Source organism: Nycticebus coucang, chromosome 11, assembly GCF_027406575.1.
Source record: "Nycticebus coucang isolate mNycCou1 chromosome 11, mNycCou1.pri, whole genome shotgun sequence".
In the NCBI taxonomy this organism is placed as follows: Eukaryota; Metazoa; Chordata; class Mammalia; order Primates; family Lorisidae; genus Nycticebus; species Nycticebus coucang.
The window spans coordinates 12,113,206-12,128,222 of record NC_069790.1 but is presented as its reverse complement, the minus strand read 5'-3'; the positions used below and the strand labels follow the sequence as shown (position 1 = coordinate 12,128,222).

Here is a 15,017-nt window from a genome sequence, read left to right as displayed (position 1 = left end):
ATTATTTTTTTCTTCTGGGTAGATGCTTAGTAGTGGGATTGCGGGGTCAAATGGGAGATCTAATTTGAGATCTTTGAGGAGTCTCCATACTTCTTTCCAAAGAGGTTGTATGAGTTTGCAGTCCCACCAACATGTGAAAGTGTTCCCCTCTCTCTACATCCATGCCGGCATCTGCAACTTTGGGACTTTGTAATATGGGCTAATCTCACTGGAGTTAGGTGATATCTCAGGGTGGTTTTGATTTGCATTTCTTTGGGATTAGGGATGATAAGCATTTTTTCATGTTTTTTAGCCATTTGTCTGTCCTCAGAGAAGGTTTTGTTCATGTCTCTTGCCCAGTGATAGATGGGATTGTTTGCTCTTTTTTTGTTGATTAATGTGAGTTCTCTACAGATCCTCGTTATCAAACCTTTGTCAATTCATAACATGCAAATATCTTTTCCCATTCTGAAGGTTGTCTATTTGCTTTGATTGTTGTGTCATTAGCTGTGCAGAAGCTTTTCAGTTTAATTAAGTCCCATTTGATTATTTTTGTTGTTGAAATTGCCACTAAAGTCTTCTTCATAAAATCTTTCCCCCGGCTGACATCTTCAAGAGTTTTTCCCATACTTTGCTCTAAGATTTTTATCATTTCCTGCCTTAGATTTAAATCTTTTATCCATCTTGAATCAATTTTTGTAAGTGGTAAAAGGTGCTGGTCCAGTTTCAGTCTTTTATATGTGGTTATCCAGTTCTCCCAACACCATTTATTAAATAGGGATTCTTTCCCCCAATGTGCTTTTGTTTGGTTTATGGAAGATCAGATGGCTGTCAGAGACTGGTTTCATCTCTTGGTTTTCTATTTGGTTCCAAATGTCTATTTCTCTATTTCTGTGCCAATATCATGTTGTTTTGATCACTGTAGACTGTAATATAGCCTAAAGCAGGGCTCCTCAAACTGCAGCCCACAGGCCACATGAGGCGGTATGATTGTATTTTTTTCCTGTTTTGTTTTTTTACTCCAAAATAAGATATGTGAAGTGTGCATAGGAATTTGTTCATAGTTTTTTTTTTTTTAAACTATAGTCCGGCCCTCCAATGGTCTGAGGGACAGTGAACTGGCCCCCTGTTTAAAAAGTTTGAGGATGGTGGCGCCTGTGGCTCAGTGAGTAGGCCGCCAGCCCCATATACCGAGGGTGGTGGGTTCAAACCCAGCCCTGGCTGAAATGCAACCAAAAAATAGCCGGGCGTTGTGGCAGGCGCCTGTAATCCCAGGTGCTTGGGAGGCTGAGGCAGGAGAATCACGGAAGCCCAAGAGCTAGAGGTTGCTGTGAGTCCTGTGACATCATGGCACTCTACTGAAGGCGGTAAAGTGAGACTCTGTCTCTACAAAAAAAAAAAAAAAAAAAAGTTTGAGGATGCCTGGAAAGTCTGGTAGAGTGCTGGCTATGGCTTTGTTTCTATTACTAAAAATTGCTTTTGCTACATGGGTTTTTTTCTGGTTCCTATGAAACAAAGAACTATTTTGCCTAGTTCTTCAAAGTATGATGTTGGTATTTTAATGGGAAGTGCATTGACTCTGTAGATTGCTTTGAGAAGTATTGACATTTTAACTATGTTGATTCTTCCCAACCAGGAGCATAGTATGCTCTTCCAATTGTTAATGTCTTCTGCTATTTCTTTTCTTAGGGTTTCATAATTCTCTTTGCAGAGATCCTTCATCTCTTTTGTTGGGTATATTCCTAGGTATTTTATTTTCTTTGAAGCTACTGTAAAGAGAATTATGTCTCTGATGAGTTTCTCAACTTGTCTGTTTTGGGCATATACAAAGGCTAGCGATTTGTGGAGAATTGATTTTATACCCTATTACTGTAATTCTTGATCACTTTCAGGAACTTGTTGAGTCTCCGGGTTCTCTAAGTATAAGATCATATCATCAGCAAAAAGCAAGAGTTTGACTTCTTCTGCCCCCATTTGGATGCCCTTTATACCCTTCTCTTGCCTGATTGCATTGGAAAGAACTTCCAGAACTATGCTGAATAGTAGTGGCAATACAGGACATCCTTTTCTGGTTCCAGTTCTAAGTGGAAATCTTTTCAGTTTTACTCTATTCATTATGATGTTAGCTGTGGGTTTGTCACAGATGGCTTCAATCAGTTAAGAAATGTGCCTCCTATGCCTATATTCTTAAGTGTTCTTGTTAGAAAAGAATGCTGAATTTTATCAAATGCTTTTTTGCATCTATTGAGAGCATCTTATGGCCTTTGTTTTTGCTCCTGTTGATATAGTGAATTATGTTTATGGACTTGTGTATGTTAAACATTGCATTCCTGGAATGAAGCCACTTGATCATGATGTATAATTTCTTTAATGTGTAGCTGTAACCTCTTGGCTCCTATTTTATTTAGAATTTTTGCATCTATACTCACTAGTGAAATTGGTCTGAAGTTCTCTTTCTTAGTTGGATCTTTTCCTGGTTTCTATATCAGGGTGATGTTTGCTTCATAGAATGCATTGGGAAGGTTCCTTCTTCCTTCTTTGAAGGTTTGATAGAATTCTGATGTGAAGGCTCGGTGCCTGTAGCTCAAGCGGCTAAGACGCCAGCCACATACACCTGAGCTGGCAGATTCAAGGCTGGCCAAACAACAATGACGGCTGCAACCAAAAAATAGCCAGGCATTGTGGCGGGCACCTGTAGTCCCAGCTACTTGGGAGGTGAAGGCAGGAGAATCGCTTGAGCTCAGGAGTTGGAGGCTGCTGTAAGCTGAGGTGAAGGCAGGAGAATCGCTTGAGCTCAGGAGTTGGAGGCTGCTGTGAGCTGTGATGCCACAGCACTCTACCCAGGGTGACAGCTTGAGGCTGTCTCAAAAAAAAAAAAAAAAAAAAAGAATTCTGATGTGAAGCCATCTGGTCCAGGGCTTTTTTTTTGGAAGATTTTTTATTGTTCCTTCAATCTCAGTGTTTGTTATTTCCCTTTTTCATTTCTGATTAATATTATTTGAGATTTTACTTTTCTGTTTCTAGCTAATCTGGCCAAAAGTTTATCAACTTTTTTTTTTTTTTGAAGAACCAACTTTTTGTTTCATTAATTTCTGAATTATTCTGTTTTGATTTAATTTATTTCTGATTTAATTTTGGTTATTTCTTTTCTTCTGCTAGGCTTGGAATTAGATTTTTCTTCCTTTTCCATTTTCTTGAGATGATACATAATATTGTTGCTGTGCTCTCTTTCTGTTTTTTTGGATATAGGTGCCTAATATAATAAATTTCCCTCTTAAGACTGCTTTTGCAGTATCTCACAGGTTTTGGTAACTTGTAGCTTCACTGTTTTTATGTTCAAGGAATTTAATAATTTCCTCTCTTTTCTCTTCCTTCACCAACTGTCACTCAGCATAAGGTGGTTTAATTTCCATGCCTTTGTGAGGGGATAAAAATTTTTGTTGGAGTTGAGTTCCACCTTTATTGCCTTGTGGTCTAAGAAGATACAAAGTAAAATTTCAATTCTTGTAATCTTGTTGAGGTTTGGGCTTGGCACCTGTAGCTCAGTGGTTAGGGCACTGGCCACATACACCAAGGCTGGCAGGTTTGAACCCGGCTCGGGCCTGCCAAACAACAAATGACAACTACAATAACAATAAAAAAATAGCTGGGCATTGTGGGAGGCACCTGTAGTCCTAGCTACTTGGGAGGCTGAGGCAAGAGAATCGCTTAAACCCAAGAGTTTGAGTTTGCTGTGGGCAACAAAGTGTCATCAAAAAAATAAATAAATAAGTTTTGTTGAGGTTTGATTTGTATCCTAAGGTATGATCTGTTTTGGAGTATGCTCCCTGGGCTGATAAGAAGAACTTATATTCCTTAGCTTTCAGATGGTGTGTTCTGTGTATGTCTATTAAGTACAGTTCTTCTAGGGTCACATTTAAGTCCCTGGTATCTTTGTTTAGTTTCTGTTTAGAGGATCTGCCCAATTCTGTCAGAGGGTTGTTAAGAGTCCCTAGCTACTATGATGTTATGGGGCCATCATACTGCTCAGACCAATCAAGGTCTGTTTCATAAATCTGGGAGCATTTAAGTTGGGTGCATAAATATTTAGAATTGTAATGTCCTCCTGTTGTGTTGTTTCCTTGACCAGAGTAAAGAGACCCAGGGAAGACCTTTTTCCAAAATTGAAGTCCATACTCTCAAACCCTGCCACTGTTTATTAAGAGTTTATTACATAAACTTATTTTATCAAGTTTTATGTAATAGTCTCCTTCCTTTGTTGTCAGTTTACCATTGTTCACGGGATCGACACCAGGAGTAGATTCCATCCCAACAAAGCACTTTCTTTGTTCATCCATAAGAAGCCAACTGCTGGTTCATTAAAGTTTTCACATGGTATTTTAGCTAATCAGTCACATCTTTGGCCTCCCCTTCTAATCTCCTGCTGTTTCCACCACCTCTGCAGTTATTTCCTCCATTGCAAAAGGTAGAGACCAGAGTCATCTGTGAGGGTTGGAGTCAACTGATTTTGGCTTCCTTCCATGAATTATGAAAGAATGGTGAATCCTTTCCAGAAATTTTTCAATTTACTTTTCCTGGATCCATCAGAGGAATCACTCTCTATAGCAGCCAGAGCCTTGCAAAAGTATTTCTTAAATAGGAAGACTTGAAAATCAAAATGACTCCTTGACCCATGGTCTGCAGAATGGCTATAATGTTAGTAGGCATGAAAACATATATATCCTGTGTATCTTCATCAGAGCTCTTGTCAGTTAATAATTTGAAAGAGTTCTTTTTCTGAGAAGTAGGTCTCAACAATAGGCTTAAAATATTCAATAATAAACCATATGCTATAAACATGTGCTGACATTCAGGCTTTGTGGTTTCATTTCTAGGGCACAGGAAGAATAGATTTAGCATAATCCATAAGGATGCTAGGATTTGCAGAATGGTCAATGAGCATTCCGTCCAACTTAAAGTCACCAGCTGTACTAACCTAATAAGAGTGTCAGCCTGTCCTTGGAAGCTTTGAACCCAGGCATTGACTTCTCCTCTCTAGCTCTGAAAGTCCTAGGAGACATCCTCCTCTAAGAGAAGGCTATTTCATCTACATTGAAAATCTATTGTTTAGTGTAGCCACCTCCATCAATCATCTCAGCTAGATCTTTTGGATAACTTGCTACAGATTCTCCATCAGCACTTGCTGCTTCACTTTGCACGTTTATACTATGGAGTCAGGTTTTTCCTTACACTTCATTAACCAACCTCCACTAGCTTCAAACTTCTCTTTTGCAGCTTCCTCATCTCTCTTACAGGTTTGTGTAAGGTTATTAATTGACCGAATTTCTATTTTTTTATAGAGACAGAGTCTCACTTTGTCACCCTTGGTAGAGTGCTGTGGCGTCACAGCTCCCAGCAAACTCAAACTCTTGGGCTTAAGCGATTCTCTTGCCTCAGCCTCTCAAGTAGCTGGGACTACAGGCACCCGCCACACGCCCAGCTATTTTTTGTTGTTGTTGCAGTTTGGCTGAGGCCAGGTTCGAACCCTCCAACTTCTTCAGTACATGGGGCCAGCGCCCTACTCACCAAGCCACAGGCGCCACCCGTAATTGGCCAAATTACAATATTTTGTGTCTCAGGGAATAGGGAAGCCTGAGGAGAGGGAGAAAGATGGGGGAATGACTAACCAGTGAAGCAGTCAGAACACACACAACATTGATAATTAAGTTCATTATCTCATATGGAGAGGTTCAGGAAGCCCCAAAACAAAAATAGTAACATCAAAGATCATTAATCACAAATTCCAGTAAAGAAGTATTATAAAAGTTTGAAATATTGTGACAATTACCAAAATGTGACACAGAGACATGAAATGAGCACAATCTGTAGAAAAATGGCTCCAATAGACTTATTCAACACAGTTGCCACAAACCTTCAATTTGTAAAAAATGTAGCATCTACAAAGGATCATAAAGCACAATAAAACAACGTATGCCTGGGTATGGGTTTCAGTGTGTTTGCCAAATACGTAAACTTTTCAGCCACAATTTTTTTTTTCAAATACTTTTTCAGCCTCACCCTTCCTCTCTTCTCTTTTAGAGTTTTATGATTCAGATGTTAAAGTATTTTGCTGTAGGCCCAGAGTTACTAATTTTGTCTTTTTTCTCTCTTCAGACCGGGTAATTCTGTTTTATCTTCAAGTTCACTCATTCTTTCCTCTGTCCTCTGCCCTCGGCACTGTGAGATCTGTATCTCATTTATTCTATTTTCTCAATTCTAAAATTTCTATTTGACCCTTCCACTTCTTTGCTGAAACTTTTCTGTTTTTTCTTCCATTTCAAGTATGTTCATAATTGCCCGCTGAACCTTTTTTAGTTTTAATGATGGCTGCTTTAAAATCCTTGTCAGGTAATTCCCATCATCTGTGTATTCTCATTGGTATCTGTCGATTGTCTTTCCTTATTCAAGAGAAGATTTTCCTGGTTCTTGGTATGAAAGCATGACTGTTTATTGTAAACTGGAATTTGGGTTTTATTTTATGACACTTTAGACCTTTTTTTTTTTTTTTTTTAGTCAGTCACATTACTGCACTGGAACTCTGGACCTTCTTTAAACCATCTGTTTTAGCAGGTCTACTTTGACACCGCCAGTTGTCAAAGTAGTGATACAGTGTCAGTCCACTACTGCCAGGTAGGGGTGAAGGTGAAGGTTCAGCAGTCTCCTTTGACACAAGGCAGGGGGAGGGATGTCTCATTACTGCTTCCCACTAGAGCACATGGGCTCCATCAATACTACGAGGGTGGGAGGGCTTGTTCCTGCAATCAAAGTGAAAGCCTAGGCTCCCAACGAGGCCTCCACTGACAACGGGGGTGAGCCTTCCTACTATCCTGCAAGGGTGAAAGTACCAGCTCCCCTCAGGGCCTTCTCTGACACTATTCTATCCTCACTACAGCCAGATGAGGGAGAAGTCTAGGCTCCCCATTGGGCCTTTACTGACAGAGTATGGTGTTTGGCTAGAGTAGGGCAGTTACTGTCTAAAAGGTCTCTTTCTAGGTTGTTCCTTTCCTGATCCTTTGGCTAAAAAGAGCAGGCTTTTTTAGCCTTTGTTGTCTGCTCTTGGTATTTCTGGGGTGCTAAATTTTCCAACGCCCAGTCTAAGATATTTGGTTAAAAAGAAAACCCAGGGAACTCAATGTTGTGTTATTCCTTGTGTCCCAATGTTCCCAGCAGTTCAACCTTCTCTTCATCTTTCAGAATACTCTTGTTTATTTTATATAAATCCCAAGTTTTTGGCTGGACTTTGTGAGAAGAATAGGGAGAGAAGTGCATCTACTCCATCCTCTCTCTTCCACTTTGTTTTGCGCATAGTGATTTGCTAAAACTGTGGTCCTAGAAAGTGGCAAAACATTCTTTTAGAAACATATCTTTTATATACTTTTATAAATGCTATTGAGTTCAGTTAAGGACATGTTCTGTAATCATTAGTTTGTATATCTGGCCAATTACAATTTAAATCCTAGATCTAAACCATGTCTTAGGCCTTTAGTCCCAGCTACTTGGGAGGCTGAGGCAAGAGAATCGCTTAAGCCCAGGAGTTGGAGGTTGCTGTGAGCTGTGATGTCACGGCACTCTACCCAGGGCGACAGCTTGAGGCTCTGTCTCAAATAAACGAATAAATAAATAAATAAATAAATAAACAATGTCTTAGGTTAAAATATTTCCATGATTTCCTAATAATGAATCATACTTGCATTCCTAGGATAAACCTAAGTCACTATTAACAGTCAGGGTAGAGTAGGTTAAGCTAGGGTAACAAACAGCCCCCAATCTTACGGGCTTATAAGGGCTTACTTCTCACTCTTGCTACATGTCCCACTATGGGTTAGGTGTTCCAGAACCCAAGCCCTGGAAGTAGGTGCCATATGGAGCATAACCAATCTTAGGGAAGAAGTTAAAGAAAATACAATGAACCAAGGGCTAGTACTTAAAACTTTTACTCAGAAGTCTTGAATGTCACTTCCACTCAAAACAAATCACTTGGTCACACCTAAGTTCAATAAGGCAGGGATATATAATCCTCCAATAGGGAGGAGCTCTGCCAGGGAGAGGCACTGAACTATTTTGCAAAAAAACAATACATCATATCACTGTATGTCATTGGATTCACTTTGCTAAAATTTTATTTAGAAATTTTTGCATCAACTTTTACAGAGGAGATGGGTCTTTAATTTCATAAACCAAAAATATATTTCATAGAATCAAAAAAAATTTTTTTGGTCTTTAATTTCATAGACCAAAAATATATTTCATAGAATCAAAAAAATTTTTTTTGGTCTTTAATTTCATAGACCAAAAATATATTTCTATATTTCACAGAAATAATTTGAACGTTAACATATTACTTTCTCATTAAGACTGCAAGGTGACTGACACCTGGTAGCCAAAGTTAAAGATAAGTATTACGGTAATGTAGTGGGGAGGGAACTGATTTCCACCTTCACAACATATTATTTAATAACAATAGGCTTTTAATATTATACTGCATGTGATCTGATGTATCAGTTCAAATATTTCCCTTTAAAAAGAAAAAAATTCCTTTCAAAAAAAAATTTAAAGATAATTTAGGAATGAAAAGTACACTCTCTAGAAAAGTCAAATTGCACTTACCTGCACTCAATCTGTGTTTTAGAGGTATGTTTTTTAATATTTTCATTCACCAATTTTCTAAACACATCCCTGACAGTACTCTAAACTTAGCAAGTCTGCTGAAGTTGCCCAGAAGGCATGCCTGGATTGCAGGCGAGTTACCTGGAAGACAGCCTCTTCTCATGGGTGGGGCCTCGAGCTTTTCCTATCACCCTCCCACCTCCTTCTTGACCCCTCCAGTCATCAAGCCGCCTGTGTAAACAGCATCTTTTGCCCAAGCATCCTAACAAGAACTGTAAACATTGCCTCACCTGTAAGGCAGGCGACTGGTAAATATTTATTCATATTTTTCATATGGACGAACTGAAAACACCAAATAGTGGGTGGCCTAAGGCCACTTCCAAAGCTTCTTGCTTTGGGAAAGCCTTCTAGAATTGCTGCCTTTTGAGGCATTTCTCTGGCCCCTTTCCACTATTTGTCAAGTTCTGGCTGTTTCACATACATGTGATTTATTTCAGCTTCATGGTTGCCATGTGCAATTTTACCAAAACAGAATAATGGAATGTTGTCTCATAAGGCAGCAGTCCTCCACCTTTTTGGCACCAGGTTTCAGGGAAGACCATTTTTCTACATGGGGTAGGGGTGATGCTGTGGGGCCTGTTTCCTAACAGGCCACCAATAATACGGGTCTGCACCCTGGGGAACAACAGTCATAGGTATTATGAAATCCTTGGGTTGGTGAATAGGGAATGTTTAGAAGCAAGAGGAAGCTAATTCTAGAAAAATGAAACAAATGACAGTAAAATTTTTTATTTGAAAGTCATAGGTCTTTGCACCAACTTTCATAAGGGAGATTGTTCTATAGTTTCTTTCTGATCTGTAGTTTCTTGCTTCACAGAAATAATTTGAAAGTAAAAGATTACTTTCCCATTACGACCGCACTGACAATAACATGGTAGCTAGAGTTAAAACATGAATATTATAGTTACGTCTTTGAAAACTTCATTCACCTAGTATCATGTACTTCAAAATCTCTGGTCACACATGGATGTGGAGAAAAGGGAACACTTTTACACTGCTGGTGGGACTACAAACTAAATACAACCTTTTTGGAAGAAAGTATGGAGAATCCTCAAAGAACTCAAAATAGACCTTCCATTTGATCCTGCAATCCCATTACTAGGCATCTATCCAGAAGGAAAAAAATCCTTTTATCATAAGGACGGTGGCACTAGACTGTTTATCACAGTTCAATTTACAATTGCCAAGATGTACAAAAAACCTAAATGCCCACCAACCCAGGAATGGTTAACAAACTGTGGTATGTGTATACCATGGAATACTATTCAGCCATTAAAAAAGATGGGAGACTTTACATCTTTTGTATTAACCTGGATTGAGTTGGAACACATTCTTCTTAGTAAAGCATCCCAAGAATGGAAAAGCAAGAATCCAACGTACTCAATTCTAACATGAAGGCAGTAGATGATCTGCTTAGTGAGGGGTAGGGGAATGAGGGAGAGGGGAGGGGGGAGGGGAATGGGGATCATGTTATATGGCACACCTCTTGGGGGCAGGACTCAATTATCAGAGGGACTTTATCTAACAAATGCAATCAGTGTAACCTAATTCTTTGTACACTTAATAAATCCCAAACAAGGACGGCGCCTGTGGCTCAGTGAGTAGGGCCAGCCCCATATGCCGAGGGTGGTGGGTTCAAACCCAGCCCTGGCCAAAACTGCAACAACAAAAAAACAGCCCGGCGTTGTGGTGGGCGCCTGTAGTCCCAGCTGCTCGGGAGACTGAGGCAAGAGAATAACATAAGCCCAAGAGCTGGAGGTTGCTGTGAGCCGTGTGACGCCCCGGCACTCTACCGAGGGTAGTAAAGTGAGACTCTGTCTCTACAAATAAATAAATAAATAAATAAATCCCAAACCAAAAAAAAAAATAAGAAAATCTCTGGCCACAGACTACATGTAAAACGTTAACAGTGGCATTCACACTATAGCCAATGTACCTTTCCAGGCCTTTCTTTTACTTTTATCTACAGCTAACTTATACTCTGACCAAACTGGATGTCTTCTTTCTGGGGCACAGCTCATGTCCATCCCCTCATTTCCTCCTTCCACCTGCAAGGTGCTCTCCATCATGTCTGCCTGTCAAAACCTTAGACTTCAAGGCCCAGAGGGACCCCACTGCCTCCGGAGATAGCCTCTTGGATTCCTCCAGATCTCTCTCTTCTCTGCATCATTTGGCATCACTGCTTGAAACAATTTGGGCACAGTGTTATAATGCCCTGTAACTCCCTATAAACCCCTGCCCATCCATCCAGCACACGAGCTGGTAAGCAACTTGCAGCTGGAGGCCCTGCAGCAACTTCCACAGTAAAGCCCGTGGGAGCCAGGCTCCAATCTGCTGGCTGTGATCCCTCTTCTGTAGTCTTTACAGATCTGTGGTTATTATAATTCTAATAAAGCTCTTTCTCGAATGTCTGGCTGTCCTATCTCTTTATGGGATGTGCTGAGGGCACTTGTTCAAACTCTGCTTATGGCAAAACATCACCTTTTTCTCTGATAACAATATGCATTAGCCAAGGTGTCATGGAGGCAGTTAATGGGAGTCAGTGGCTGAGTCACAGTGATTACTAGATACACAGGAAATAGTGGGCTGCCAGTACATGATTGCTCTCCTTAGAGAACAGGAAAGACGAAGTCTGCTGCAATGACCAGGTTCCAGCCTCTTCCGAATCACTCATGAAGTCATTAAGTACATACATGGGAATAAACTTGAAAAACTGCCCAAGATGGTGGCTTTCAAATAGAGATCAACGAGCTTCACATCACATATTATTCCCTGTTGTTAATTCAAACTCTACATACACAAAACCTGTCACTTGTTTTTACTTTCAGAACAGATGGCCCTGTTTTCTGTGATTTGGCCATAGCAAAGAAACAGACAAAAAACTCTAGCAAACACTGAAAGGAAGTAAAAGTTGTCAGAGATTCGAAGCAACACAAACTGACAACACACACACACACAACAGGAGGAATAAAGCAGCACAAAACTGTGAGCACAGTGTTCACTATTTATTTTAAAAGACTATAGAGATTATAATATTTACCTATAAACAAAATGGTAAACTGCTCTCAGGGAAAGACTTATTTTTCATTCAAAGAACATGTAAATATATTTTTTAAGAAATCAACTCCAGGGTGGGTGTGGTGGCTCATGCCTATAATTCCAGCCCTCTGAAAGGCCGGGGCAGGAGGATAACTTGAGGTCAGGAATTTGAGAGCAGCCTGAGCAAGAGAGACCCCAACTCTACTAAAAATAGAAAAAAATTAGCCAGGTGTGGTGGTGGACCTGTGTAGTCTCAGCTACTCAAGAGGCTGAGGCAGAATGATCACTTGAGCCCAGGATTTGAGAGTTGCAGTGAGCTATGATAATGCCACGGCATGCCAGCCTGGGCAACAGGGCGATACTCTGTCTTAAAAATAAATAATAGGGCGGCGCCTGTGGCTCCAGGGGTAGGGCGCCAGTCCCATATGCCGGAGGTGGCGGGTTCAAGCCCAGCCCCGGCCAAAAACCAAAAAAAAATAAAAAAGAAATAATAAAGAAAATAACTACAGGGGCGGCGCCTGTGGCTCAGTCGGTAGGGCGCCGGCCCCATATACCGAGGGTGGCGGGTTCAAACCCGGCCCCGGCCAAACTGCAACCAAAAAATAGCTGGGCGTTGTGGCGGGCGCCTGTAGTCCCAGCTACTCGGGAGGCTGAGGCAAGAGAATCGCTTAAGCCCAGGAGTTGGAGGTTGCTGTGAGCTGTGTGAGGCCACGGCACTCTACCGAGGGCCATAAAGTGAGACTCTGTCTCTACAAAAAAAAAAAAGAAAATAACTACAAAATAATATCTAATAACTAAAGCCTCATACTCTGCCAACATACTTAAGCTTTTTTTTTTCTCTCTGAGACTTCTCTTCAATGAATACCAGGAATGCAGAGAAGCAGTACCCAAGTCCTGGGTTGGCAAAAAAAAATAGGAAAAGAGCTCATGAATGTCCTTCATTGGACAAGTCCCATTACATTAAGCTTAGTAATATGAAGAAGGTTAAACTGGTCTTTTCATCTTTTTTTTTTTTTTTTAAACAGTCTTCCTCTGTTGCCCAGGCTGGAGGGCAGTGGTGTCATCATGGCTCACTGCAATCTACAACTCCTGGGCTCAAGCAATCCTCTTGCCTGAGGCTCCCAAATACCTGGGACTACAAGAGCACACCATCATGCCCACCTAATTTTTCTATTTTTTGTAGAAACGGAGTCTTGCTATGTTATTTAGGCTGGCCTCGAACTCCTGACCTGAAGTGATCCTCCCAAAGTGCTAGGGTTACAGGAATGAGCCACCATGCCCAGCCATAAAATGGCCTTTCCAAAGCACAGACACCAAATTTCTGTTTTTGTAGGCTCTGGTGCTCAGAAGGAACGTCTTTTGCTTCATAATGTTTCCTTACAAAACTAATCAAACTTAAGGATATGATTCCCTAACATGTGGTTAAACTGTTTGGAAAGCAGAAGGAAAAGTACCTGTTAGCTTTAAATGAACTTTCCTACATTGGTTTTATATGTATATACATAAAAATATATATTTTCTAAGTTTTCAAACTGGAATCAAAGCAATTACGTTAGTCCTAAGTTTTCAAACTGGAATCAAAGCAATTACATTAGTACCTGGTTTTATATGTGTATACATAAAAATATATATTTTCTAAGTTTTCAAACTGGAATCAAAGCAATTACGTTAGTCCTAAGTTTTCAAACTGCAATCAAAGCAATTACATTAGTACCTGGTTTTATATGTGTATACATAAAAATATATATTTTCTAAGTTTTCAAACTGGAATAAAAGCAATTATGTTAGCAATTACATTAATTGACTGCCCAAGAGACAGTAAGAAGCTGGTCAAGATAAGGAGGTTCTATTGTATTTTGCAAATCTTCAATTGGGCAATGAAATAGAAATATGAAAATAAAACAAAAACAACACAGCAAACAAAATATTTCGAAGTGACCGAGGATGCCCAACAAGCTACTTGAACAACATTAACTCAGAGCAAAGTGGACAAAACAACAGTGCCCAGTCTTCCTCAGCACTCTGCTATCAACATCCTTAGTCTTTGTATTAATGGAGCTGAAAATTAAGGGGGGGAAGGACAGGGAAGAGGAAAAGAAAAGAAAGAGAACTAGCAAAAATCAACAAACATTTTATTAATTCTGATTCCTTTTATCCCGTGCTTTGCTTTTTTACACACAGTACTTTCAAATAAATTCTTACAAGCTTAAAGTTTCTGATTCAATTTAAAAACCACAATAGTGTTTGTTGTGTTCAAGTTAGAATTATACCAAAATTAACCATATGCCAGCACATATAAGCATCCCACTGGTGGCTGGAAAACTGGCTGCAGAAGTGTCTGTCACTCAGATGGGCTGTCACCCTGGAGGGGCACATAGTGCAGAAAAGGGAAGGGCACTCTGGAAGCAAGCTGGGTCTTTCTGATCACCTCTAATCCTTTTTTACTTCATTACCATTCTCCCCTCTGAGCTTGAACACAGGAACCTTCTGACCATCCTTGAGAACTAAGAAGACCTCGTTCAGGTGCCACCTGAGAGAAACCAAAAGTATAGCATCTCTCTGATCAACAAAACACTGAAGCAAAGGGCATGGTCAAAGGAGGGGGAAAGCAGTTGTTTGAAATAATGTCTTACATGTTTTTAAACATTACTTTATGTTAGTGCTATGTGAACATAATGTCAGCATTCTGTTACAGACTCTTACTATTTTACCAGTCTTCAAGGTAGGCTCACAAGTGAATGGAAGGGATATCCAGAAGAAGCAGCACTTTATTTCCCATTCTCTAATTCACGCTGACTTTCAGTTCCTAGGCTGGAATATAGCCAGCTCCTCCACTAATCCCAGGCTCAGAGGTCAATGAGCCGGGTGAGCTAGGTGGGGGCTGCCGCAGGGCCGCCTGCTCCTTTTGTCCTCCGGAATTAAAACCCAGTCTAGCTAAACAGCTACCATCTCTGAGAGAGGCTTCCCAAGGGAAGTGAGCACATGTAGCTATTGGCAACCAGACAAGAAAAGCCAATTAATGGGGGTGGAGAGCTTATGTAAAAAATGTGATGAATAATTTTGGAATGAGAACCCATGCTTTTATTCATTTGTAACCACTGAGGCTGCAGAGTTAGAAAGTGTAACATGGCATCAAATTATTGTAGACCTAGACCACTATAACCTTAAAGATTTTCAAATTCAACAACATAAGGAGAAGACAATTCAGTAGACCACACTGGATAAACCGTCTGAATTTAGGTAAGAGCCAAAGTGCTGGCTTGCTGCCAGGCTATGAAGCTTTCAGTGCCAAG

The 15,017-nt window shown here is 40.2% G+C and overlaps 1 protein-coding gene across 6 annotated transcripts in view; it reads right to left on the bottom strand.

Annotated features, from left to right (window-relative positions):
• LOC128598271 (cytochrome c oxidase assembly factor 1 homolog) overlaps positions 1-15,017 on the bottom strand; it is a 134,632-nt gene that overhangs the window by 9,085 nt on the left and 110,530 nt on the right. The window contains exon 7 of one of the 6 annotated variants that reach the window (XM_053608686.1): positions 12,243-14,254. The exons of the other annotated variants lie outside the window; for them this stretch is intronic. Within the exon in view, the coding sequence (XP_053464661.1) occupies positions 14,155-14,254 (100 nt within the window). The 3' untranslated portion in view covers positions 12,243-14,154. Of the gene's footprint in view, positions 1-12,242; positions 14,255-15,017 lie in introns of those variants that run through there. 6 annotated transcript variants of the gene reach the window in all.